This window comes from Podarcis gaigeae (assembly GCF_964106915.1).
Source record: "Podarcis gaigeae genome assembly, chromosome: Z".
NCBI lineage: Eukaryota > Metazoa > Chordata > Lepidosauria > Squamata > Lacertidae > Podarcis > Podarcis gaigeae.
Genome location: NC_139691.1, coordinates 23,677,694 through 23,704,500, shown reverse-complemented (window position 1 = coordinate 23,704,500; position 26,807 = coordinate 23,677,694). Strand labels below are relative to the sequence as shown.

Below are 26,807 nucleotides of genomic sequence, written 5' to 3'. Positions count from 1 at the left end.
TGAAGCATGGCCTCAGTGCCTTGTCTTTTTCTGTGGCTACAAAGAGCAGAACAAATTGTGCAAAGTGTTCTGGAAGAATTTATGCAAAAAAGAGAAGAGGTACATTTGCAGAACTCATCTGCTCACCAGACCTTGTACTCCTCCCAATGTTAGAACATAGTTTTTGCACCTCATTAAATACATGTTTTAAGAGAGAAAATGGACATTTTAATATAAATTAAAATATGAACTAAATAGGCATTTAAACGGGTGTTTTGAGTTTAAAAATTAAAAACAATAACCACAGAGTAATGTATAACTGGATAATGGATCAAAACATGTGAACATCACATGGTGACCAATTTACCCCTCCTTAAGTGGACAGTGGAGGCTACGAAAGAAGCATGGAGTGTTTCAGAGAGATGAAGAGAATAGTGAGGGGCAAGGAGTAAGAGTCAGACAAGAGAAACTATGCAAGTGAATGGACAGAGAAGAGATCTCCAGGTAGCCAAAAGCTGCTATATTGGTATGAAATAACCAGCCAAATCTTTGGCTTGCAGTTTTCAAGTTATATTAAGGCAGTCCAGATATATTGACATTTGTTGAAGTCTCTTTACTGAGTGTTTCTTTAATAGTTTGTTATGTGCAAACTTATTCTTCATCTTGAATTGAGTGATAACTGAATTGAGTGATAACTGAATTGAGTGATAACTGTAAAGTGGATTCTGTCTTTGGCTAAAACCAGCTGGTGGCATTAGTAAAACAGTGTGTTCCCTTGAACTTAGTCAATGCCTCTTGCTTGCCTGGATGGAGGATGGAGATGTGGACAGCTTTCGCATGGCTGGAATGTAGCCTTCTGTACAAAGACAAGAGAGACACATATTGCCCCACCCACTTTTACCTCTGGCTTCTCCCACTCTGGTAGGTGGCCCCCAGAATGACGTTGGTCAAGGGAAGGCAGCCCCCAGGCTGAAAAGGGGTGGGAAGAAGGAATAGAAATAGTGAGAGAGATGAAGGGTGGTGGGAAAGAGTGTATATGGCCTGGAGCTATATTGCTATAATCTTGGTGAGCTCCACTAAATAATGAGATGGTTTCTGTTCCTGAATGACGCTTTTCACCCTCTGCACTTTTCCATTGCATATCCATTGCCTGATCATTCATGGTGAGACTTCTTGACAATGAATATGCCAGGCTAGCAGAGTTTTAGCTTCATTGTGCTGTCTCTTTCAGGTCCTCTTGTCATAGAGGGATTAAGGCTCTTCCCACTGCATAACAATGTCTGGGCAATTGTCAGATGGATGACTAGACAAAGGCTAGTCAGCAGCTGCTCTGAACCAAGGGATTTGGGGCTAGAGCTCTCTCTGGCTGGGTCACGGCACCTAAGGACTCAACAAGGGCTATGGGAAGGTGGGATATAGGAGCTCCCCATCTTTTCTGAGGAGTAGTGCTGGTAGCTGAGGGATGTTTATGCTCAACTTGGCACTACTAGGGATAAGTGGATCAGTCTATTTTTCTGGTCCTGATCTCTTGCTTATTTGCCCAACCGTAAGTCCATTCCATTCCAGTTACCCTTGAATACATCATTTTTTAAAACCCACATTTAAATATATATCTTAATATATTTTCTCTCAAAATAGCATTTCTGAACATAGCCTTTTCTTCATTACATAGATTGCAAAACATATTCTTCATCTTGATCTGACTGAAACTGATTTGTTACTTTTACCCCAGTTTGCTGCCCATGGGTCACATACACACTACAGATTTAAAGCACATGGCTTCCCCCATGGAAGTTGGTGGGAGCCATAATTTATCCCCCTATATCTTTGGGTTGCTTTTTGAGCCAGTAGACGTCTCTGAGCACTTTTCAAAGGCAGCCTCACGTAGAGTATGCTACAACAATCCAAATAGGATGTAACTAAGGCGTGTACTACTGTTGCCAAATCAGACATCTCAATGAATGTGGGTGCAGCTGATACACCAGCTTGAACTGTGCAGATGCACTTCTGGTACCTACCTGCACCTATGCCAGTAAAAATAAAGTGCAATTTTGATGCTAGATGCAGGCAGTCCCCTGTTCTCTTTGGCAGGGGAACAGGCCCTCATCCTCTCACCACCCCAAAGTGTAAAGCCTCTTTGGTGTCACCAACAAAGCTTGATGACCTAGTCAGGTGTTGTTGGGGACTGTTCAGTCAGGGCTTCAATTCTGCAAGGAGGCAAGACAGATCAGGAGTCACGCTAGGAAGCAGCCAACCACAGACAGCTGGCTCCTGATGTTCTTGGGTTCTCCCCCTCTCTCACTGGGGTGCTGTGCATCCATTTATACCTATTGTGCCTGTGTATATTTTTGTGTGTGTGACGATGAGGAAGAACTGTTTCCATTATTTTATTCTAATTATGTGTTGGGTACTTTCAGGGTGTTCAACAGAAGAATAAATGTTTATTATTCAGATTTGCATGGCTTAAATGCCCTTTTCGAATAAGAGTCATTTGCATGAATTACATAGCTTTGTTTGAAGGCCGAGGCAACCCGAAGTGGACCATTTCAAAAAATTCATGCAAATAATCTCATCTGGGCACCCCCACTTCCACTCTGATTCATTATTTTAGAACCATGTGTGCAATTTGGCCATAGAAAATATTGCTGAGCCTATGCTAATAAATTACAAAATGGCTTTTTCCAGTTAGAAGTTAATCTGGAATGATTGGCAGTGTCTTTTGTTAGCGCTAGTAGAAATGCAAATAACTCTGTGGATGGGGATGCTGAACAGTGGAAATGCAGAAATCCATAAATGAGCAGGAGCATATAGGCAATTCTCTGAATCACGCTCTTCACTTTAGTCACTGTTAATCCCCAATCCCCTTGAAATGAGATGGAGCCACCAACCAGAGCCTAACTCATTTATTATGACACGACGCGTTAACTGGCCTAAAAAGATGGCAGGTCCTTCTCTCCCCTTTTAATCTGAGGCCACATTCACACCATGCCTTTAAAGCACTATGCTACCACTTCAAACAGCCAAAGCAATCTGGTGCTGAAAGTTGTTAGGAGACCCCTGCTAATTGGGAGCCAGTGTGGTGGTGTGGTTAAGAGCGGTGGACTCGTAATCTGGGGAACTGGGTTCGTGTCTCCGCTCCTCCACATGCAGCTGCTGGGTGACCCTGGGCTAGTCACACTTTGAAGTCTCTCAGCCCCATTCACCTCACAGTTTGTTTGTTGTGGGGGAGGAAGGGAAAGGAGAATGTTAGCTGCTTTGAGACTCCTTCAGGTAGTGATAAAGCAGGGTATCAAATCCAAACTCCTCCTCCTCTTCTTCTTCCCTCACAGAGCTACTGTTCCCAGAGTTCCCTGTGGAGGGGGATTGATTGTTAAACCACTCCGGGAGCTGTCACTCTAGGAGGGCAATAGGAGGCCCTCATACCCCATTCATATTGTACAATGGGGAAACTCAGGCTGGGGACCAAACACAGTGATTGAGGCCTAACTGTTTCTCATGGTTCCCTTTGATACAGAGTAGGGGATGGAGGCACCTGAAGACAAGGACTTGAAGTGGGAGAAGGGGTAATGTGACTATGCAGCAGAGTCCGCTTGATGGAGAACCTCCTAGATCTGATGAGGCAGGAGACCCAGGGACATTCGCTTCCTAGCATATGAAGGATGATGGGAGCTTGGGGGCCCAGCCTGATGGGACACAACAAGAGAGTTCAGAGGAGGAGGTGTGCTCAGTGATGTCTCCTAGGGAAAGGCGGCACATCTACCCACTTTACCTCTTGCCGCACACCTGTGTCCCCCAGGAAGTTGCTCCAAGAAGCTTTTATCCATTTGTTAAACCTAATACCCAAGTGGGGTCCTGAACTCACGTCACCCACTTCAAGTGGGGTCCTGAACTCACGGCACCACACTGGTTCTTGTGGTATAACCAACCTCATATAACCAACATGCTTAAGTTTAATTAATACATGAAGGGGTGAATGCTATAAAGTAAGTTGTGCTTTGTCCACTTCCGCTCACCTTGGGAGAAACTAGGCAATCAAGCCTTTGTTCTCCCCCAGTCTAACTGAAAAGCTCTGTGCATGAAGAGGTTTGAGCTGGTTGCTCCTGCTCAACCTCATGGCTCTCACAAGCCACTCTTTCATTCCTATACTGATAATGTAGGAACTTTCACCACTTTGTAACTAAGCTAAATTTTACTGCCTGTGCAACTTTTTCTGAATGCTGTATGGAGAAGCACAAGATTCTGATCTTTGGAGAATTTATAAGTAAACCATTTCTAACTTAGCAGTGTGTGGTCCTTTCTTATGCTGGGGAAGAGGGAAACTTTGGAACGAAACTATTTGGAACTCACTTGAAATGGCATCTTTCCATGCATATTTGGTGTCTATATATCTTACCTACAGTTCTCCACGTAGCCCATGCAGGCGCAGAGCTACCTACATAACCAGAGTCAGACACTGTCTGAATGGGATGGAAATGACAAAGCACTGAAAAGAGTGCAGTTTTTAATGAGCCCAAATGGAATATTGATGAATTTTGAAGAAGGGATAACAAAAGGAGCCCGGCTTTGCTAAGAGTTGGGAACTCCCAGTGCGATGGATACTGTTTTTGAGGAAAGCTTCTTTCCCTCCTAGGAATAGGAGAATATGATACCCAGCTGTGGTTTGTTTGTTTGTTTGTTTGTGGTTGTTTTTTGCTGCTCTTTTAATCTGTGTAATGGGCACACTTTATTTATTTAAATCACATTGAGGGCCAGGCAGAAGGTTAAACAGCAATATGTGGATGGACAAGAGACTATACAAAAGCCTTGCTAGTTTCTGAAAAGTCAGCAAGATTAGCAGCCATTTAAAAATAGAAGCATTGTCAGGCTAGACAATGCTTCTGTTTTTTAAAAAAACACCACGAGGCCATGGTGTTGACACTGAATATTATCCTGGTCCTGCTAGTTCAGAAGGACCACTCCATCATAAAGCCTGGATAGGTTTAAAAGACAGATTCATGGTGATAGGCATGGTGGCTTTGCTCGACCCTCACTGTCAGAGGCAGTATGCTGCCTCAGAATCCCAGTTGCTAGGAAGCCCAAGTAGGGAGAGTCCGCTCTGGCCCTGTTTCCCATGGGCATCTCATTGAGAACAGGATGCTGAATGAATGGATTTCTTATTATCGTCACAGGCACCAGTGCTGGGCCAGAGGAGCCTTTGACCTGATCCTGCAGGGCTCTTTTGTCTTCTTATGCATTATGCTGTTAAGTAATAACCCACTGGGGACTAGGCAAGTTAAAAATAGGATGAGTAAGAGGCATGGTATCTACACTGTTGACCTTGGATGGGGTGGGGCATCAATCCATGCTCAGCACTGAAGCTTACTGGACCAAAGACTCTCACTTGGGCCAGACTCTTACAGAGTCATTGTGAGGACAAAGATAAATTACCCACATGTGCATCAACCTGAGCCCTGCAGAGGAAGGCAGTGCAGAAGACAATTGTGCAATAAATAAAAATAAAACCATTTCATGTGTTTTGAGGGCTAACTGGAAAATTAATGCAAGCAAAACTATGTCCCTTGTTGGTTTCATTTAAAGTTACATTGACCAATAAATTCTCTGCCCACCACCTGTGGTGAATTACATCTTCTGCCTGGCATTACGTGCCCTTCAAAAGTCTAGATGAATTAGATTGCAATTATATTTCTGTGGACAGTATATTGCTCCAGGTCACCATGACCACATTTGCATCTTTAGATCTGTGGCAGTGCCAGTAGCTGGCAGAAATTGAGTCAGTTTTTTCTCCACTTACAGTACACCCACTGTTACTGTCTCATTTCACAGATGAATGTGGGGTCATTCTTGTGTACTTTAAGCACACACACATTCTCACGCACAAGGTCATTTGGTTACCCCACCTTCTGCTATTAAAAATTGCTGAGGAAAAGTATCTGCTTCCTCTGCAGAATGGTCAGATCTTTAACCAGTCCCTGCTTCTCTTTCTTGAACTGTGGCTTGAGGGGCAGCAGTTAGCAGGTGAAGCTCTTCAGGTCAAGGAGATACTTCTATTAGTACCTTCTACTTGCTCCAGGTAAAACTGTGGTTAAAAGACATAGAAAGTATGCACACTCCTTTCTGTAACCCACCCCATTTGCATTTTCAAAACTCCATGGATCTCAATGTGAAAATCACTGTCACAATGGATATTTACCTGCCTTTTCAATTGTAGGATAAGTTGGTAGTTCAAAGACCTAGTTACGTTCTCTTCCACATGCTCATAACCTGGCTGTTCCCAAGATTCTCAAGTGCATTTATTTAAAGAGAAGTGAAACTGCTTGAGAATTTTGTTCCAATCCAGGATGCCTCCAACCTTTCATTGGAGTCTCAAGGTAGCATTTTACAGCAGCCCTTATAAACCTGGTATCCTCCAGATGTTTTGACCACAACTTCCATTGGCCCCAGACAGCACAGCATTCAGAACCACTCAAAACATATTGAGGGCACCAGGCTGGTGAAGAGTGTTCCTCACTCACTTTATGTAACTTCAAAATGAAATCAGTTCATTAGTTTGCAGCAGAGGAGAGTCAAATTCTTTCACTTAGCTTTCTGCAGCAATATTATTGTTACTTATTACTAGGGATGGATTGATCTGTCAATTACGGTTCCCTCACTTTCTTATTTTTCTAATGTTAAATTCAGTTAGCCACATTTTTGCAACAATTTGCATTAAAAAATCCACATGAAAATTCATCAACATTTCACTGTGAATTTCTGCTAATAACACATTTATATATAATTTTTACTTAAGTAAAAATTTTTGCTAGGAAATATAGTGCATCTTGTATGTTGTTTTCTTTGGTGCAGGACGTGGGGGGGGGGGAGAGAGAATTCCTTGATGCCAAGATCCAACTTTGGGGGAAGAACTCTTTGCTGAGAGAACCTCAGTAGAAATATGCAGGAAAGTAAAGCATGGAAATATAGGCTGTTAGACATTTAAAATATGGCCTTGTGAGAATTCCCACCTTCCCCCAGCACAGGAAAATACCATGCGTTTAGCAAGTTAAAAATTGGTTTACTTACAAACTGTTCAGAAGTCTGGTTCATGTGCTTTTCCATACAGTATGTAGAAAAAGCTGCCTAAGTAAAAAGCTGCCTAAACATAGTTTAGTTACAGTGGTCAAAGTTTCTAAATTATTGTTATAGGAACTTGAAAGTGGCTTGTGAAAGCCATGCGGTCTGAGCTTGGAGCAACCAGAATACAATTCTCAGAGGGGTTCAACAATCAATCCCTCTTCACAGGGAGATCTGTGAGTTGTAGTTCTGTGAGGGTAACAGGGATTATTTGGGGGAAGCCATGGCTGTTTAAAGTGGTATCATAGTGTTTTAAAGGTAAGGTGTGGATATGGTCCTGCTACTGAATAGGTGATTTTTATGTCAGTAGAAAGAATCAGCTTGTTACATCCTCATATGCTTCAAAGAAAGGCCCACATATTTTGCTTGCCTTTGATGGCAGACCTCAAAACCATCATTGCCAGGGCTCTGAACATGACAGTCCTCTGTCTGAAGAGCTGCCCATTTTGAAAACAAAGAACCGTAAGAAAGGAGAGCAAGCAGGGGCCTTGAAGTTACCCATCCACAGTTAGTAACACCTGGACAGCAAACTACTTGGCCAAAGTTGTTCCAGTATAGTGATGCATATAATATGCATATTTTATGAAAATCCATGTTATTATTTGTTATGATGCATATAAGTGGCCATACTGTTTCAAAGGATTCTGAGTTCTGGGGCCCCTCCAGACAGGTGGTCTATTGTGTGTGTGTCTTCTGCAGTGTGTTCTTGGCAAAATGATAGTTCATTAGTGGTGGATTTATTCTGGTTTATTCATTCTGCAGTGCTTTCCCAATGCTACCACATCATTGTTGCCTGTAGAGGGCATAGTGAAACAAAAGCAGCACTACACACCCACCCTGAACATTTGTGAAATTAAAAGTTATAGAATTTCAGCAGGAAGTTACAGGTTATGCACTTACTGGAAGTGAAACACTATTTCCTCCCCCAAGCATTTGCAGCAGCAAATATTATTGGAAGTGTGATCAGGTATAACCAGTGCTTTTTTTTCTAAAAAAACCAATGTTTAGGGGTACTCTCATTTTGACTCAAGAAAATCACCATTTTATCGTTCAAATCGGGAAAAATAAATACAATAAATGGACAACAGTACAAGGATTCACAAAATGTTTAGGGGCATGCATACCCCCAGAAAAAAGCACTGGGTATAACTGTGCCCTTACCACCATGAGGGGAACTGATAACTGTTAAAGATGCCACATACGGTAATACTAGTTCTCTGTTTTGCAAGTAATCAATCTTTAGTGTGGCAGAACCCACATTTTAGAACTCCCTGGCAATTGATGCAAAGTATGCATCTTCACTGTACTCTTTTTGGCACCTGCTAAAAGCACCTTCATTTAGACAATCCTATCTGGACATGCAAAGCATTGATTTGTGTTTTAATCTGGTTTTTGGCTTATTGTTGATTTTAATTATTTTTTAACGTTTCTAGTAGTTTTTTAAAAAATGTTTTTAAAAATAAATTGTTTTATTCTTTTTGTAAACTGCTTCAAGGTTTTTTTCCTTACAATCAAGCAGTATGTATTTTTAATAATAATAATAATAATAATAATAATAATAATAATAATAATAATAGTTTGGGGTGGGAGGATGGGCTGTATGCCTGAGCCCATTCTAATTCCTGGATCCAGAAGGATTAAAATCAAACCAATTCAAATGATTGAAAGAGCCAGACAAAATTCTTGGTAATGGCCCTCTATGTATGGACCATTAAGGTAACAAAGGAAGTTTCTCTGTACCAGAAAGCATATGGGTGGGGCTCCCTCCCTCAACTCACAGGTATTTAGAAAGACAAAGGTTGAGAGTTATGTGATGTAGAAGCTAGAAGCTGGCAGGCTGCAGGCTGGGCAGCTGGGAGGCAGAACTATGCCTGATATCTACTGGATTCCAATGCTGAGAGAAGCAAGACCCTCTTGGAGTGTTAATGCTGCGAGCCTCTCCAATGTAGGCTCAGGTTGTATATATGTGAAAATAAGCCATATATCATAAAGGCACCACAGTTTCCACTGCCTCTCATTCCAAGGAAACACAAACCTTGGGTAAATGCCTGGAACCCCTGGAGTCTTGCATTGCTCAGAGACTGGGGTGGCGTGCAACAATATACATAGATAAAATCAGAAATGTGTAACAAAAATGAAGATTTCTGGAGGGCCCTCACTTATAAAGGAAGAGGTGCTAGCCTCCATGAATCCGGAAGCAAAAAAAGAGAAGTTGTTTTTTTCTTGAGAACTGAAGGTGGTATGTTAGTTGCTGGCATCATTTCCCCAGAATAGAAAGTGGTCCTGCCAGTAAATGCAGCTTTGCCCAATTTCGCATCTTCTTGTCAAAAACACTTTCCCAGACTGGCATGTTGCTGCTGTGAACTGGGGCATGTTCTTCTTTATGCTGTGAGTCTAATTTGACCGCTGGTTATTAACTCTCACTTGCAAAATAAGAGGGCCTTGGCAACCAACTGCGTTCCCTGGCAACAGGACCCCAAAGTTTAATTAAAGTAGGCTTGGGAGTTGAAAATGCTGGTGTCGGAGCGTGTGTGTGTGTGTTTTGGGGGAGGGGGAAGGAGGAGAGTGAAGAATATTAGCAAATAAAATGGGTCTTAGGAGAGCTGGTGAGGCAGAGGGCAAAGTATAATGCCTGAATAAATAAAGCTCCTTGAAGGTAGAATGGACAGTGCTTGGGCTGCAGTCACAACGTGACTCAAGGGTGTTGCGGTCCGCCAAAGCTTATTTACTCAGATGTTAAGCCACACTGAGGTCAATGGGACATACTCCCAAGGAAGCATCCACAGAACTGTGCGAAGCTTGGGAACACCAAGGGCCGAGCTTAGTATTGCTTTTAGTGACTTCTCTGGAAGGAATAAAGGGAAAGGAAGATTAACGCTTCCTCCCCACCCCAAATTAAAGCTGAATGTAGGAATATATTGAATTAAATTTTTGGCAGTACTACAAAGTGATGTTTTCTTTTGTCTTATACTTCTGGAAAACTGACAAAGGTCTCATCTCCATGCACTTCACAGGGCACAGACTTTTTATATGCAGATTGTTGTTGTTGTTAGGAGTTTGGGTGGTCAGTCTTCATGATATCCTGGGACCCCTTCCAAATCTGCAATCCTGCATCTGTGAGAGCAGAATGTATAATAGGAAATAATAATAATAATAATAATAATAATAATAATAATAATAATAATAATAATAATAATAATAATTTATTTGTACCCCGCCCATCTGGCTGGGATGCCTGCCAAACCAGACAAACCAGTTCCTTTGTAATGCCTTTGGTTGGCAAGTACCATCATTTTAGCATTTCCAAATAAAGCCATAGGGACCTTTCCCAGGTGGAGAATGATAGGCCAAGGGGAGCTGGGTATGTGAGAGTTGTATGAGAGAGTTTTTGGGCTGAGGCTGGAAGCTGGAAGCAGAAGCATATTTTTCCCTGAGCAAGAGCCAAGCTGACTTTGGGGCTCCACTGGAAACCTAATGGGGAAGCAAGATCTGTTCACCATACCATGATCCCTCCTTATGTTCTTGGTCAAACCAGGCTGTTTCTACCATATCCACTCCTCATAGTGTCATTGAGAGTCAGCCTGCCCTGTGGCATCTCCCAGCTTCTGCCAATGTGCCCCTGATTTACACATCAGTAAGGATGCCTTTCTGTTTCCCTGAGGGACCTGCTTAGACCCTGTTAGCATTCAAGCAACCCATACCATCTGCCACCGCACTCCAGCACATTACAAAGGATTCTTGGTTGTGTTTGAAGGTGCCAACTCAGTTCATCTATTATGGTGGCAGGGCATGATTTATGCATGAGCTGAGGATATATTATAAGACACACCCAGCCTTGCTTTCTGGCTTTACATAAGATGTGTAGGTTAATAATGATGGGCAACCTGTCTCTCAATAATGTTTGTCCGCCACAACCAATCTTCTCATTAAGGGTATCCAACAAAGCACAGCTTGAAATCTATTGGTACAGGCATGTGTGATCCTCAAAGTGTTTCCACTCCTTTCAAAGTCAGTTTGCATTGGCAAAGGGATTTGATGGTTAGTCTGCAACTCTGGTTCCAGCCTTTACATCTCTATCCAAGCTTCCGTACTCCTGGCATTCTTGTTCCTTTTCTGAAATGGGGCTTTAAAAAATAATAAATCTGGTAAACAATAAATGAGTATCAATATTTAAATTAGAAATAATTATAATAAACGCCAGCAGGTATAGTCTGTGGATACAAAGGTAATCCATGCTGAGGAACCGGCAGTGTGACAGGACTCCTGGGTCTTTTTATTGTTTACTTGTGGTTTTCTCTGTCCCATTTGTGTAGAAAATGAAGGCAACACTGACATGGTTAGTACATGATGCTAAGTCTAACCATGGCTTAATGTTAACAAGCAAACATGCATGTTCATGGAGCAGAAATTGTGGCTGCTGTGCTTCCCTCCCATTCACACTGCTTCTGCAATACCCAGAGGTAAGCCATGGTTTGACTGACCATAATGTCTGAATCTTGGCACATGGTTTGTCTTGTTCCCGACATGCCATGAGCTGTACGTAAGGTTTGCTCTTGGTTTACTGCTCATGGTTTGTCTGGGGGAGACAAACCATAAGCCTGGGGTCAGACACAATACTAAGGAAACTAAGCCAAACCATGACTTTGCCCCAGGTTGCACAGGAACAGCAGGATCAAGGGAGGAACACAGCCCCCATCAGGGCTGGCCAAAGATATTTTGGCACCTGAGACTGACTCCAAAATGGTGTCCCCTTCCCCACAAGTGACGAAGGAGCTAGGGACGATCCTGAGGTGGTCATCTCACCTTCCCTCATGTGTGGGCCAATCCTGGCCCCCTATTTGCTCAATTGTTCTAAGCTTTAGTTTGTAGGCATTATGGGACATTGACTATTGCTGTTGTACTTTGTCATTTTTAAAACATTGTGCAAGGTCAGAGGAGACAATCAAAGCATGCAATTCAATTCTAGTGTGTTGTTGTTACTTTCACCATCAACATCTATTTATCATGCATTATAAGCCTTAAATTTACCAAGTGCTGTAAATTTAAAAACAGTTCCTGTTACAATCTAAAAGACACTACGTGAAAGATAAATCCTGCTCTGGCTCAGCAGAGAGGTAGACATATTCTTTGCAGATATGTAAAAAGTATACTTGCATTTTGCAGTTGTGTGCATAAAATTAATGGGGTGCAATTGCATTTTGAAGTTGGAGGTTTTAAATCCCTCTGAGATAAGGCTTGCATCTCACCTGTACATTGATGATATTTGCATTCTTCTGGGATTACCAAGTTATTTTGCCTTTTGCACAGTGAGGACAGATAAAAGATGCCAGAGAGTTTTCTTTACCAATTTATTACAAAGTTATTGAATAAAATGGAAAGTGACTCTTGAACAGAATGTCTGAGAATTTAATAAATGCCTCCATCTCCATGGGAAACAGCTCTGTGTGTGCGCATGTCAAGAGTGTGTCAAGCAATTTTGTGCAGGACTGGCCACTTTTGGAGCTGGTCCTGCCCACTACAACTTTCCATCAGGGCAATGTGATCCTCAGCTCAGAAATGTTCCCTACATTTGCATTAGTACTCTCGAATTCTATGATATCAGTACATCTTTGTAGGAACATTTAGCTAAAATGCACAGTTTTACAAAGCTTTTTACAAACCTATAAGATGTTTGCTTCTTTTCTTTTTTTATATTTGCAGAATTTTTATTGCAGTAAACTGCCCATTTGTGTGAGTTAGCCCATTGACAAGTCTCTTTGTACAATAATTTTTGTTTTTATTTTTACTTAATGCCATGCTTTTTATTGGAAGAGAAGCAGGTGGGGTTGTAAAATCGCTGCTTTTAAAAATGTGTTTTTGAATGCTGCAGCAGTATAATTTCATTAAAAGGTATATAAATATAATATCTAGCCATTTAGACCTGCTGGCAATCAGTATTAGATCAGGCTTCCTCAACCCAACTCTGATCATTGCTGATTCTTGTCCATGATGGCAGGGGCTGCTGGGATTTGTAGTCCAACAATTTCTGAAGGGCTGGGGAAGGTTGGGGAAGCTTGCCATACATACAGACAGACAGACATAATTTTATACTGCCTTTCCACAGTTTAAACCATGCTCATCATAATTACATGTAGTCATAAACAATAAATAAAACATCAAAAATACACAACCAAATTGAACAATTTCCCCATAAATCATAAGATTAAAAAAACATACAAAAAAACAACAACAATCTATGTCAATAACAGCAACAGCACACATCTTCAACAAAACCCCTTAAGCAATACCCCAGCTCAAGAGTCCACTCAGCAGCCTCAGCTTTTGTAGTTGGAGTCAGTCTGGGCCCTGCCTTCTCAAGCCTGGTGGGAAAAGGCCTGCAAGGCAGGAGGTAGGTCTTCCAGGATGGTCTCTCCCATAGACAATGAAAGCTGGATGGACCAATAGTCTTGATTTAGTATATGGTTTATTCCTATGTCCCTACTTCATGTGGTAGACTTCATTCATTCAGATAGATTTAAGCAATGGTGGGTGGTGTGGGTGGGAGAATGGTGTTGTTGTAGAATACAAAGAACATCAGAAGAGCCCTGCTGGATCAGACCAATAGCCTATCTTGTCCAGCATCCGGTTGTCACAGTGACCAACGAGGCACCTGTGGGGAACCTGCAAACAGCAGAGGTGGATTTAGGGGAGTGCAACCGGTTCAGTCACACTGGGCATAAAGTCTCAGTGTCCCTGCGGGGGGCAATGCAACAATGAGGTACAATGAAAGGCAAGAGGCGGGACGGCATGTCAAATTTTGGTATTGCACATGGTGCTGCTGAAAACTGAGACTCCAAGGTCCGCCACTGCAAGAAGGACCTGCAGACAAGAGCAGGACTTTCCCCTTCTGTGGTTTCCAGCAGCTAATATTCAGAAGCACTAGTGTCTCTGACCATGCAGGCAGAGCATAGCTGTAATTGCTTGTAGCCATTGAGAACCTTATCCTCCATGAAAATGTCTTATCCTCTTTTAAAATCATTCAGGTCGGTGGCTATCAAGGCCTTCTGTGGGAGCGAGTTCCATATCTGCTGCATGGAGAAGTCCTTCCTTTTATCTGTCCTGAATCTTCCAACGTTCATTGGACGTCCCTAAGTTCTAGAGTTAATGGGGAGATTTATTATCTTGCTCTTGCTCATCTCTCTTTCTATTCATATAGTGATCTTGCATGAATGTTATGAGGAGGAGGAAATTCCTGCCTTAAAATCCAGGCACATAAAAAAAAGGGGGGGAGATTTATAGAAAGGGACAGGTTGGAGGGTATTAGTGGATGGCGAGGCACATCCTCCACTGTAGTTAGAGAAGCCCTGGTAAATGGGAAGGGTGGGAGGCGGAAAGAGGGGTGTGGCGGTGCCACAAGGCATTAAGAGCCAGTTCTTGCCATTCCACAAATGTCAGCACAAAGCTTAACAGTGAACTGTGTGCACACAAGCAGATCTGCTGACTCTGCACACCAGGGAGATCCCCTAGCAGAAAGGCTGTGGTGTGCGGGGTGGATGGGCAGAGAGCCCTGGAGCAGCAAAGCCAAGGGGAGGGGGCATAGACAAAGAGAGAGCATTACAAACCCCACTTGGGTCTCTGCTGTCCCCCACACCCTCACCCCTCTTTTCTGCGCGCACGGCGAGGGGGGACGGGACGTCAACACTGTTCCCTCTTCCTCCCTCCCTCCCTCCTTCCCTTGAGCATACCCAGTTTCCCAAGCACAGGTAGTGGTTGGGGGAAAGAACCCAAAGAAAGAGTTGGAAAAGGAGGGGAGGAGAGAGAGAGGAGAGAGGGAAATCCTGCTCCTTCCTCAAATGAAGCCATAACTTCCCAGGTAGCAAAGAGGCGGCTGATCTCTGCTCCTTCCTGAGTTGCTGGGCTGGAAAAGACTGGGCAAGAGGCGAGGAGGAGGGGGTCTTTCTTTCTTTCTTTCTTTCTTTCTTTCTTTCTTTCTTTCTTTCTTTCTTTCTTTCTTTCTTTCCAGACATCGTCAGGCAGGCTTCTCCCCTCCTCCCCCTTTTAATAACCAAGAGGACGACATCCAAAGAGAAGATGCAGTGGCTCAGGAATGGACCTGCTATGGTGAGTTCAGGTAGCTCTCTGCCTCCCACCCCTACCGCCCCCACCCTGCTCTTTCTGCCTGCAGTAGTTGGGTGTCCTCGTTTTCATCCCCCTTGCTTAGGAGTCTCTCTTAGCTTTGGGGATAGCTTCGATAGGTCCGTGGCCATTTTATGGATCCTCTCCTCCAAGACAACGAAGCGGAGGTGGAGGAGGAAGGGGGGGCACTAACGGAATTTGGTTTTTTGCAAGGAGGTGGAGGGGAGGAAGGTTGGGTTTCAGGAAGGATGCTTGTGTGTGGAGAGGGGATCCCCTTTCCCGGGTGCAGAGAGTTGCCGTGAGGTCTCTGCCCAAGGGAAAGAAGGCGGGGGGATGGACTTTTTGTGAGCGGCGGCGGCGGGGGGGGGGCATTATTGTTAAAAGGATAGTGCGCAAGTGAAAGCTTTGCGATCTGTAGCAGGTTAATGGAGATTTTCTTTTCGGAATAGGAGCGTTCCTTAAGGTTTGTCTTCCAGCTTTGTGCTGGCAGAGGAATGTATTGAGGGGTTATAGAACGACAAGGCAGCTTAAAAATAGAAGCTGCCGCCGCTTCTTCTTTGTTTCCATTCCGGTGCAATTTGGTAGCGAATGACTTGGGCAAAGGGAGGAGGGGTCTTTCACTCACCCAGCTGTGAGGTCCTTCAGATTCTTAGAGTGCACAGCTCCACAACGCGAGGATTTGCAAAGCAATTCTGTGCTCCCTTCTTTGAAAGGAGCAACCCTGAACCTTATAATTAAGCATTTGCTGAAGGATGTACGTACCACATATTGCCAGGCGTCCTTATTCGGAAGTAAGTCCCCTTATGCTTTACTCCTGGGGTAAGTGACTCTGCATAGGATTTCTGCATTTTGGTGCCATCCTATGCACATCTACTCAGAAGTAAGTCCCATTGAGTTCACCCCTAGATAAGTATTATAGGGCTCCACAAGATTTTGTCCTTTCTTTTCATCCCCACAAAATGACCTGAGACTGAGGTGGGCATCATTTAGTGTTCAAATGAACTGTGCTTTGCCTCCCTTGAAAGCAGAATGCATATGTGAACCCAGGGAAACATTTGCTTCAACAACAACAATATCCCTCCTGCTTCTGTGTGCATGTTTGCAGCCTTCCAGTCCTCAAAAGTGGCCCGACACAAGTGAGATGCAAAGAGTGGGCTGGATCCTTTTGTCTGCCATGTGCCTCAGTCAGCTCTTGTGGATCGTGGTCCACACCACACCTCTCTATTCCCACAACCTTGATATATCGATATTGTTCTGTTGGGGTGACAGTGAGGCAGGAAGGTTTCCACTACCTGGTTCAGATAAGCCTCACCTGGACCCTGAAGTTTTATGGCAATAGATATCCTTCTTTGGAGCATGCAAAACTACATTATATCAGATCATTCTATGTGATCATCTGGCACACGGTTTCCCAATCTTGGGTCTCCAGTTGTTTTGTGACTACAGTTTGCATCATCCCTGACCACTGGTCCTATTAGGCAGGGGTGATGGGAGTTGCAGTCCAAAAACAGCTGGAGACCCAAGTTTGGGAAACCCTGATCTAGCACAATTGCTGTCTACTCTGACCAACCTGCAGTGGTTCTCCAAGGCTTTGGGCAGGGTCTTCCCCATTACCTACTACCTGATATGGAGATTAGAATCATAGAATTATAGAATTGTGCAGTTGGAAGGGACCGTAAAGGTCATATAGTCTAACCCTCTGCCACACAGGAATGTTTTGCCCGATATGAGGTTCGAACCCATGACCCTGAGACCTTGATGCTCTACTGACTGAGCCACAAACTAGATGCTGGGGTCTGAAACTGTGACCTTCTGCCTGTGAACATGTTTATTTATTATATTGCATTTATACCTAACCCTTTTCTCCAAGGAGCTCAAGGTGGCACACGTTCTCCACCTCCTCATTTGACCCCACAACAACCCTGTGAGGTAGGTTAGGCTGAGAGGCCTTGAGTGGTCCCCAAGGTCACCCAGTGAGCTTCATGGCTGAGTAGGGATTTGAAGCCTGGTCTCTCCCAGGTCTTAGTCCAACACTCTAACCTCAATGCCACCACTAGCTCCCTTGTGCACAAACACTAGGCTATGCTTTGCTTCAGCTGTGCCCCCTTTCTTTGAGGCCACCCATCTCCTTGAATAGCTTGATGCAAATAGCGCTAGATAAATCTGCAATCTGAATCATGATCCTTCAGATGCATCTGGTGGCGGTGAGTGAGGGTTGCTTAACTTCCACAGTGTTCATCTCCTGCGCCCACTCTTATCCTCCCACACAATCTACCTCCTGCTTCCCCTGCCCCCCTCCCCAATGCACAGAATGTAATATTCAAGCAAAGTCCCTTGCTTGTTCCCACGCTGTGCCAGAGCTACTCAAGCTGTGCCATGCTGATTTGCCTAGTAACATTTTCGGAAGAAAAATAGTTATGGGGGAATAAAGCTATTCTGTCTTCCCTGTGGTGTGGGGAGAGGTGAGGGCAGTTGTAATTGGAAATAATGAGAGACATTCCCTACTGTTTGATGTTTTCAAAAGAGCCTTGAAGGTATAACTGATAATTCTCTTTTCCTATATCTAAAAATAGGCTGACAGCTTAAACACCCTGATTTGTGTAAGTGTATATCTGATTCTCAAACATGTTCTGTTTGGCCAGTGCATCCTACTAATCTTTAGAAAATGGAGAAAATTTTCCTTCCTTCCTTCTTTCCTTTCGTCTAGTGGTTTTGCCTTAGTGGAAGCAGTTCCCCTTGCACAAAACAGGGAACCCAATTTTTGCCTTCCCCCCTTGCCTGCAGCACCCAGCACCCCAGAAATCCTGTATTGAAGCACTTTTTGGAATAGCATGGGACACTGAGGTCCAGCTCTGAGGGCCTTCTGGCGGTTCCCTCACTGCGAAGAGCAAAGCTACAGGGAACCAGGCAGAGGGCATTCTTGGCAGGGCGGCCACCCTGTGGAACGCCCTCCCATCAGATGTCAAAGAGATAAACAACTACCTGACATTTAGAAGACATCTGAAGGCAGCCCTGTTCAGGGAAGTTTTTAATGTATGACATTTTAATATAATTTTAATCTTTGTTGGAAGCTGCCCAGAGTCGGGGTACAATTATTATTATTATTATTATTATTATTATTATTATTATTATTATGTGAAAGGGTGCAGTTGCTGAGTGGTTTTGGTGCCAGAGTGGAATCACAAACACTAGGCTATGCTTAGTTTTGTAAATTGGTTAAGTTGGGGGTGTAGAATCTGTGATATGTTGTTCGACTCCAACTCTCAAAGGCCTCAGCCAGTATGCCCAATGGTCAGGGAGAGGGCTGGCCCAAAACATTTTGGTACCTGAGGCAAACCACAGAACGCACCTCCTCTCTCACCAGTGAAGAAGAAGGTGTGAATGAAGATTTACACTGGGAACAAGGGGGAGGGGGTGGAGATCTAAATTAGGAACAAGGAGGGAATAACGATCTATGTTGGGAACAAAAGGGGAGTCAAATAAACCTTACCCAATGGTTGAAGTGGGAATTAAAGGCCATTGCAAGGGGAAGGGGCACTCTGAATCACCCTGGGCAGGTGCAGACCCCAGGAGACGCCAGAGGGCAGCCTCTACTATTTCCTCCCTGGGGTGGGAAGAGACCGGTAGCACCTCCTATTCACCAAGAGGCCACTGTAGAGGCAGCTTTGGGAGGGCTTCTGAGCATAGGAGTCAATTCCTAGGGACTGAGGGAGCTTTGGCCTCCCCAGTAAAATATTTGAAGGGGCTGGGCACCCCCAAAGTTGATGGGCATTGCTATTCAAATGGTGTGCATGTGCCCTATCATATGATTTCAGTTTTTAAAAAATACATTTCATTTTTTAAAAAATACATGATCTACTATATTAAATTAAAATTGCCCCATTCCTGCTTAATCTCCAACCTAGAAACGAAGATGCTCCTTTTTGCTCTCTACTTCATTGATGCGCTCATCATAGAGAATGCATCTATAAAATCTTATAAGCCAAAGTATTGCACAGCAAGGCCAGCTTCACTTACTGGAGCAATGGGGGCTGTGCCTTTTCAATGCATTATGCCTTTATTGTGGCATCAAGTCAGCACATTACTGTTTTGTTGGAGAGAAGGTGCTGCTTTGATGTAAACACTGTGATGTAGCTGATGTGCAAATTGGAGGAGCACCTGGGAGGCCAGGGTTCAACTCTCCTCTTAGCTATCAAGCTCCCTGCATGACCACAGGCTAGTCACTGTCTCTCAGCCTAATCAGCCACACAGAGTTATGAGAATAAAAGTTCCTTGAGCTTTTTGGAGGAAGGATGGGATATCATCATCACCGTCATTATCAACAACAACAACTTGGAGACACATCAAAGTCGTAATGGCTAGTAACCATTGAGAGCCTTGATGATGATCAAGTGATGTGGCTGAGGTGCAAAACCAGTGTGGCGTAATAGTTACTTCCATAGGCAGATCCACCACATGCTTGGTATAAGTAAGAAGGCAGGAAGGTGGGGTTGTCTGAGAGTAGACTGGGATTGGTGGGGCACTGCCTCATTCACCCTAATGGATCAGCCTCCACTGCAAACCAACTAAATATCATGGTTAGTTGTAATTCAGCTCAGGAGCAGAGTGCTCAGAGAAAATCTTAAGTATCTCCAGCTGAGAGGATCTCATGTAGGAGGTGATGGGAATGAGTCTCCTCTGCATGAGTCCCTGAAAAAATAGTCCTACAGATATTGTTGCTTCTCTAGCTCTGGTCAATCCCAGCTAGCATGGGTCAGGAATGATGAGCTCCAACAACATCTGGAGGGTACCTGTGAAGGAGACAATGCCGAGGTAGATGAACCCATTGTGTGGATCAGTTCAAGATAGCTTCTTCAGTACAATAAAGAATGAATAAATTCAGTGATTTATTGATGGCTTTTGAACTTGAATTGTGGAAGGAATTAACACAGTCATTTATCCCAGTACCTGCTTCAGGACAAGGATCATAAGCTTGTTTATAGCACAACAGAAGAGAAGGTGCATTACCAAAAAGTGGTAGCAGAGGAAGGAGATCTAGATGACTTAAATAAGTTGTGCTGAAGGCATTAGGGAAATATAGACACAGATAAGATTAGCAGACAACCTGATCTTGGTAATCATTCATTCCCAACCTATATCTTCCCTGTCTATAAGCTGATTTCAGATGGTGACATACAATTGTTAATTTCTAAGCTATATTCCTTAAACAAGGGAGACTTCTAAAAATAATCCTCATCCAAATTTCTACCTGGATTCTGGAGTTCTGAATTACCTGGTCTCTTTACCCCTCAAAGTCAAACTGATATCTGATACATTAGGAATTCTCCATTGTATTTATCCATCCACAATAGCTTTTTCCAATCTGATTCTCTGCAAAGGTTGAGGATTACAACTCCCATCAGTTGGCTGTGGTGGCTAGGGTTGGTGGGATTTGTAGTCCTAAACATCTGGAGGGCATCAGATTGGGAAAGACTGGTGGAGAGAGACAGTGAGAGGTATAAATAGATAGATATGGGTAATCTATGATTAACAAAACAGAGGGTTGTTGTTGTTTTTTTAAAAAATGTATGTGGCAAAATGTTTTGGCTTCTGCTTTCATCAACTGTTCCGATGAAAATGATGCTGTTTTCAAAGTGGTACTTACAGAGCTTTGAAGATTGAATGCTCAGAAGGGCATCATTCACTGAAGCCAAGTGATGCTGCTACTACGCTCCAAGCTGAAGCCGTGCAATGTTATTATGTCCAGTGTGTACATGTTGGCATCTCTGGAGGAATTATTTATAAGTCTGACAGGTTGTGGTTTTCATAACCGAAATGTTTATGAACCGGTTGCTTCACTTTAGGGGTCAAAATTGCAGATTTGTGGTTTCTAAAATGTGTGCATAGCTTGGTTGTAGTTTTACCTCCATATTAGATATGACAATCCATTTTTTGCAGGATCTATCCATACTGGTGCTTTTGAAGGTAGCTTCACACAGCTGATACAACATTTGGAACCACAAGGATGAGATTCAGGATTGTAGATTTGGAGGCTAGCAAAATGCTATAAGAAGAGGTCATTCAGAGTTTGCTAACAAGGGGTAGCTTTCCCTGGCAAATGAAAAAACAGTATTTAGAACAATTTATAAGCTACATCAGCTCCATTTATCCAATTATCAAGTGTTCATTAAATAGGACCACTGATACACATCCTTTTCCTTGATGTCCTTCTTGCCACTGAGAACAACAAAATAGCAACTGATTTCTGAAACAAACCCACTAACACCTATGCCGACCTATCCTGGAAATCCTGCCATCCAAAACATATAAAGAAAAACATTGCCTATAGCTTGGCTCTCAGAATGAAACACGTTTGCAACAGGAAAGATAAGTGTCACAGAAGGATCTTCCAGTATATTTCATTGCAACATCCTCAGGGTTTCCATCCTGTCTAGGGAAAACCTATTCCACCAAAATGAGGTGACAACAAAGAAAGAACAGTGTATCCCTTTTGTAGTAGATTTTCACCCGGCAGTTCCTAACTATCAGCCGACAACCAGAGAAAGCCATGCATTGTAGCTTTATTCATGCACATATGTGTTGGTGATACATATATAAAGCCGAAGTGAGGGGTGGGCGGTGGACACTGTGGCTAACTTTGTGGGTTCCGTTTCCAAAGTTAATTTTAGAAATGTTCCTGGTTCAATTGGGATTCAGGAGGTGGGAAACGCAGGCAGAGCAAAGCCACAAAACAATATGGGATCAGAATGTTAGAAATCCTTTCATCCCTTTTTTTCAGGCTTGCTCAGCTTCTCTCCACTGTACTCAGTTGTTTAATGGTTGAGCACACTGATTTCCATCCATCTTTTTTTTTTAAAAAAGCAGTTTAATCTAAGGCTATTCATGCCAGCTTCCCATGAGGGTATTTTTGCATGCGTCATTGGTACTGGGTTGCTAAAATCTTTTGAGTATCTTCTTCAACCTCATAAAATAATTCAGTTGCCAGTAAGAAGATGAAAGATAAGCATCTGATCAGCAATGCAACAAAGTAATTGTCTAATATTGATTTCTGGAACACCCGCCCAGAACAGCTATATGATGCTGCTCCTCTCTCCTCCCCCTTCCATCTCCGCCTCCTCCTTTCCATCCATAACCTTTCTGTTATGTGAACACAAAAACATAAGAAGAGGCTGCTGGATCACACCATCCTTTTTTCATAGTGGCCCACCCAGATTTGTTTGTTTCTTTCATAAAATTTATACAGTATTACCACTTGATTGTAGAAAAAACCTCAAAGCAGTAGACAAAAAAACCCAAAACAAACAAACCACAACCACCCCTAATAAAATTACCACTAAATTTTTTACAGCCATGATTTAAAACATACACAAAGTTAAAACCATAAAATAACAGATTAAAATGAATTTAAACTCATACAAACTTTCTAAACACCTGAGTAAAGGTAAAAGGTAAAAGGACCCCTGCCCGTACAGGCCAGTCGTGTCCGATTCTGGGGTTGCACGCCCATCTCGCTTAAGAGGCCGGGGGCCAGCGCTGTCCGGAGACACTTCCGGGTCACGTGGCCAGCGTGACGAAGCTGCTCTGGCGAGCCTGCACCAGCGCAGCACACGGAAACGCCGTTTACCTTCCTGCTATAAAGCAGTACCTTTTTATCTACTTGCACTTAAGGGTGCTTTCGAACTGCTAGGTGGGCAGGAGCTGGGACCGCTGACCATGCGATCGGCAAGTCCTAGGCGCTGAGGTTTTACCCACAGTGCCACCCACGTCCCTTCTAAAACACCTGAGTAGGCTTGTCTACATAAGAATGTCTTCATCGGGCACCAAAAATAATACAGTGATGGACACTGTAGAACCTGAGTGCAACAACACTCTTCCTTTTTGTGACTTCCATCGTCTGGTCTTGAGAAGCATTATTACCTGTGAAGCAAAGGGAAAACATAGCAACCAGAGCTAGCCTCATACTCTATGAATTTGTCCAGTCCTCTTTTAAAGCCAACCAAGGAGATAACAATGAATAATCAGGCCAATGGCCCATCTAGTCTCTTATCCTGTTCTCACAGTGGCTACCCAAATGTTTGTAGGAAACATGCAAACAGGACCTGAGCACAAGAGCACTCTCCCCACCTGTGACTCCCAGCAACTGGTATTTAGAAGCATCGCTGCTCTGACCATGGAGGCAGAGCATCATCACTGGCTTCATCCCTTAGACTTCATCTGCAACTGATGACCCTCAGGGTCCCTTCCAACTCCACAATTTTATGATTCCTATGTTCCTTTCACAAGATGAGCAGCCTTTTAATGTTACCCTAAGAACTGCCACCTGATGGAGGCATCACTGCCAGCCTATCCATTACTGTTTCATATATGGTATTTAAATTGGACACACTTACCACATTCCTATTCTTACATCAAGGCTCACTACCCAAGTTCCTCCCCCTCCTACCAACTGTTAGCAAACCTCTACTCCACCTGCTTGCATTTTGATAGATAGCAGTGGAGCTGTATGGAGACGGGAGATTCTTCTGCTGAGTCTCCAAGTGGGTGGGGGAACTCAGTACCCTTCACAAACACATTCTGAGCAAGGTATTCCCAGAATGACTCAGGCCCCAGATACCTGAAAGATCACTTCCTTCCCTGCAGACCCTCCTGGGTGCTAAGATCTGCTGAGGGCCCTCAGAAGTTTAGATTGAAGATGGTCCAGAAGACAGCATTCTCTGTGGCAGCCCCAAAATTGTGGAACTCCCTCAGAGAGGCGCATCTGGCATCTTCATTATGTGAATGCTGGAGACACACCTCTTTTCCCTGGCTTTTGGTCATATTTTAGGGCAAACTTAACAACTTAAGGGCAAACTTAACAACAAGAACAACAAAAGAACAAAAAAATACCAAGAACTAACTTAGTTGGTCTTTAAGGTGCTACTGGAAGGAATTTTTTTGTTTTGACTATGGCAGACCAACACGGCTACCTATCTGTAACAAAAGAACAGGCAGCAATTTGTCCAGGTTCCAGAAAACAGGGGCATATGGTGACGATAAGTCCTTGGACTACGAGTGTGGTTTGCAGAAGGCCAGATCTGACCAGTTGATACCAGTCTTAGCTGGAGACCAGTGTGGAAGGAATCCCAATGCATAAGTAGTTGGTAAGCCTGAGCACATTTTGGAAGCTTAGTAGAAGCTTCTTTGTGTTGCTGTTTGGCAGCTGGGAGCACTCTCTGCAGCCAAGTGTGTTCCTTTAGCTCAGGGGTTGAGAACTGCATCTAACTGGTGGGCCAGATCCTTAATTCCTCTCTCCCTCTCCCACTGACCAACTTTTTAAAAGATGCATAAATTAGTTTTACTGAGATGTTATTAACAGAACAAACTGCATTATAGTAATGCATACATCTGGCAGAGTACTTTGAAAAACCAAAGTATAAATCAGTGAAAGAAATACAGGAGAAGTCAAGAAGAAGCCAAAGTGGCCTAAAAATATGAGCAGAAACTATCTGCCAGAATTCAGTCTGCTAATGTAAGACCTCAATAATGTAACTTGCCTTGATGAGGTTGTAGTAAATGCTCACATTGTTAACATAGGCTATAAAGGGCCACCATATTGTATCAAGCTTACCTTTCTTAGCTGTCCCTCATACTACACTATTTTGGTAAGCTGGTCTTTCAGACAAAACCATATACCATATTTTATCCAAACTTCCACAGGCCAACTTTTGACTTTGATTGGAGAAAGCCCCTGTGATGTCCATTTGCACATGTGGTTTGGCTTCAACCCACGTCTGCAAATGGCCAAAGTGAGGTTTGCTGACACCACCAATCAGCTGAGCCCCTTCAGTTGTGTTGTTGTTGTTGTTTAGTCGTGTCCGACTCTTCGTGACCCCATGGACCAGAGCACGCCAGGCACTTCTGTCTTCCACTGCCTCCCGCAGTTTAGTCAAACTCATGCTGGTAGCTTCGAGAACACTGTCCAACCATCTGGTCCTCTGTCGTCCCCTTCTCCTTCTGCCCTCCATCTTTCCCAACATCAGGGTCTTTTCCAGGGAGCCTTCTCTTCTCATGAGGTGGCCAAAGTATTGGAGTCTCAGCTTCAGGATCTGTCCTTCCAGGCAAAGGACTGTAGCTTGGAGGTAGAGTATCTGCATGCAGACTGTCCCTGATTCAGTCCTCAATTGCATCTCCTACCTGAAACCCTGAAGAGCCACTGCCAGTCAATGTGGATTGTGCTAAGTTAGGTAGAGCAATGTGGTCTGATTTCGTATATACAAATTTCCAGTGTTCCAGTAGGTTACTCCTTAGTACAGCCAATCCAAGAGGTACTCAATGTCAGTGCTAATCTGCTATTTGGGACTGACAGGGCACCCCACTTGCCAAGAAACCATCAAGAGCTCCCTTTAACCTCCCAATTACTCCTTTTTAGCCACACACATATGACATCAGGTGTGTCACAGATTTCTTGTGGCTTGGGGAAAATATTCTTATGGGGCAAATAGCAGCCCATGCTTGGCCTAAGCCCTCAGGTATACATAAATTTGGAATTAAGTATCAGAGGGTTGTCTCCAACTAAGTCAACCTATTAAAATAATGGACCTCAGTAAGTCATGTCCATTACTCTCAATAGGACCAGCATTGGCACAACCCAGGATGCCAAAGATTTATACTCCCCTAGTACATAAATTAAATTCATGGGGGACCCCAAAATCCCATTCCTGATTCCCTCCACCTTACTTGATTATGGCAGGTTCTTTTCTTTTTCAAATTTAGGAAATAAAATGTTGGCTGTTGCTAAACAAATGTGGATCAGAGACCTTACTGGAAATCTGCTAGAGATCTGCAAGTAACTCAATCTACCTTCTGCCCACCGCTGATATAGTATATATCAGATTAAAAAATAGCATACATTAGGAAGCTGTATTGTTCCAGACAAGACCGTTCACCTTTCTGGCAACTGCTCTCCAGGATCTTTCGCATCTCTTGCTATCTGAACTTTTTTTGTGGAAGATGCCAGAAATGGATTATGGAATCTTCTGCATGCAAAGCTTATAGCTTATCACTGAACTCTGGGCCCTTATCTCTAGACAGACTGAAACCTATTCTAAACATTTAGAGACAGGAATGGGATTGTGCAAGAAATCACTTGAATATTATTGATTATTGAATCAACTTGAACCATTTTGTGCTGGAATATACTTGAAATTGCATAGATTCGTGGTGGGGGCCCTGAAGTGAAGTATTGAGATAATTATTAAGTAACAATTATTTACCATTTAAAGGAACTTCAGACCATTAATTTTCAACAGGGAATGTTTAACATTAACATATAACAGCCACAGAGGAGCTTTACATGTCCTTAATGCCCCTTCTTACCCTCTTAAGTTGGTAAGGAAGCCTATTTTGTCATTAAGCAGCATACAGATTAATTAATTAATATAAATAAAATTTAAAAATGCAAGAATATCATACCAAATGATCTGCCTGTGATAGTCGAACCAATAAAGAGGGAACAATAACCACTGTATTAACATGGAGGCAGCAAGATCTAACAAACCATGTGAACCTTGTACTTCCATGTCATGGGTTCAAATTTCAACACAGCCTTGAAGTTTTGAGCCAAT

The 26,807-nt window shown here is 43.3% G+C and overlaps 1 protein-coding gene across 4 annotated transcripts in view; it reads left to right on the top strand.

Moving 5' to 3' along the window:
* The window catches only part of ARHGEF9 (Cdc42 guanine nucleotide exchange factor 9), a 274,051-nt gene that overhangs the window by 113,710 nt on the left and 133,534 nt on the right, over window positions 1-26,807 (top strand). The window contains exon 1 of one of the 4 annotated variants that reach the window (XM_083722050.1): window positions 14,833-15,189. The exons of the other annotated variants lie outside the window; for them this stretch is intronic. Within the exon in view, the coding sequence (XP_083578176.1) occupies window positions 15,160-15,189 (30 nt within the window). The 5' untranslated portion in view covers window positions 14,833-15,159. Of the gene's footprint in view, window positions 1-14,832; window positions 15,190-26,807 lie in introns of those variants that run through there. 4 annotated transcript variants of the gene reach the window in all.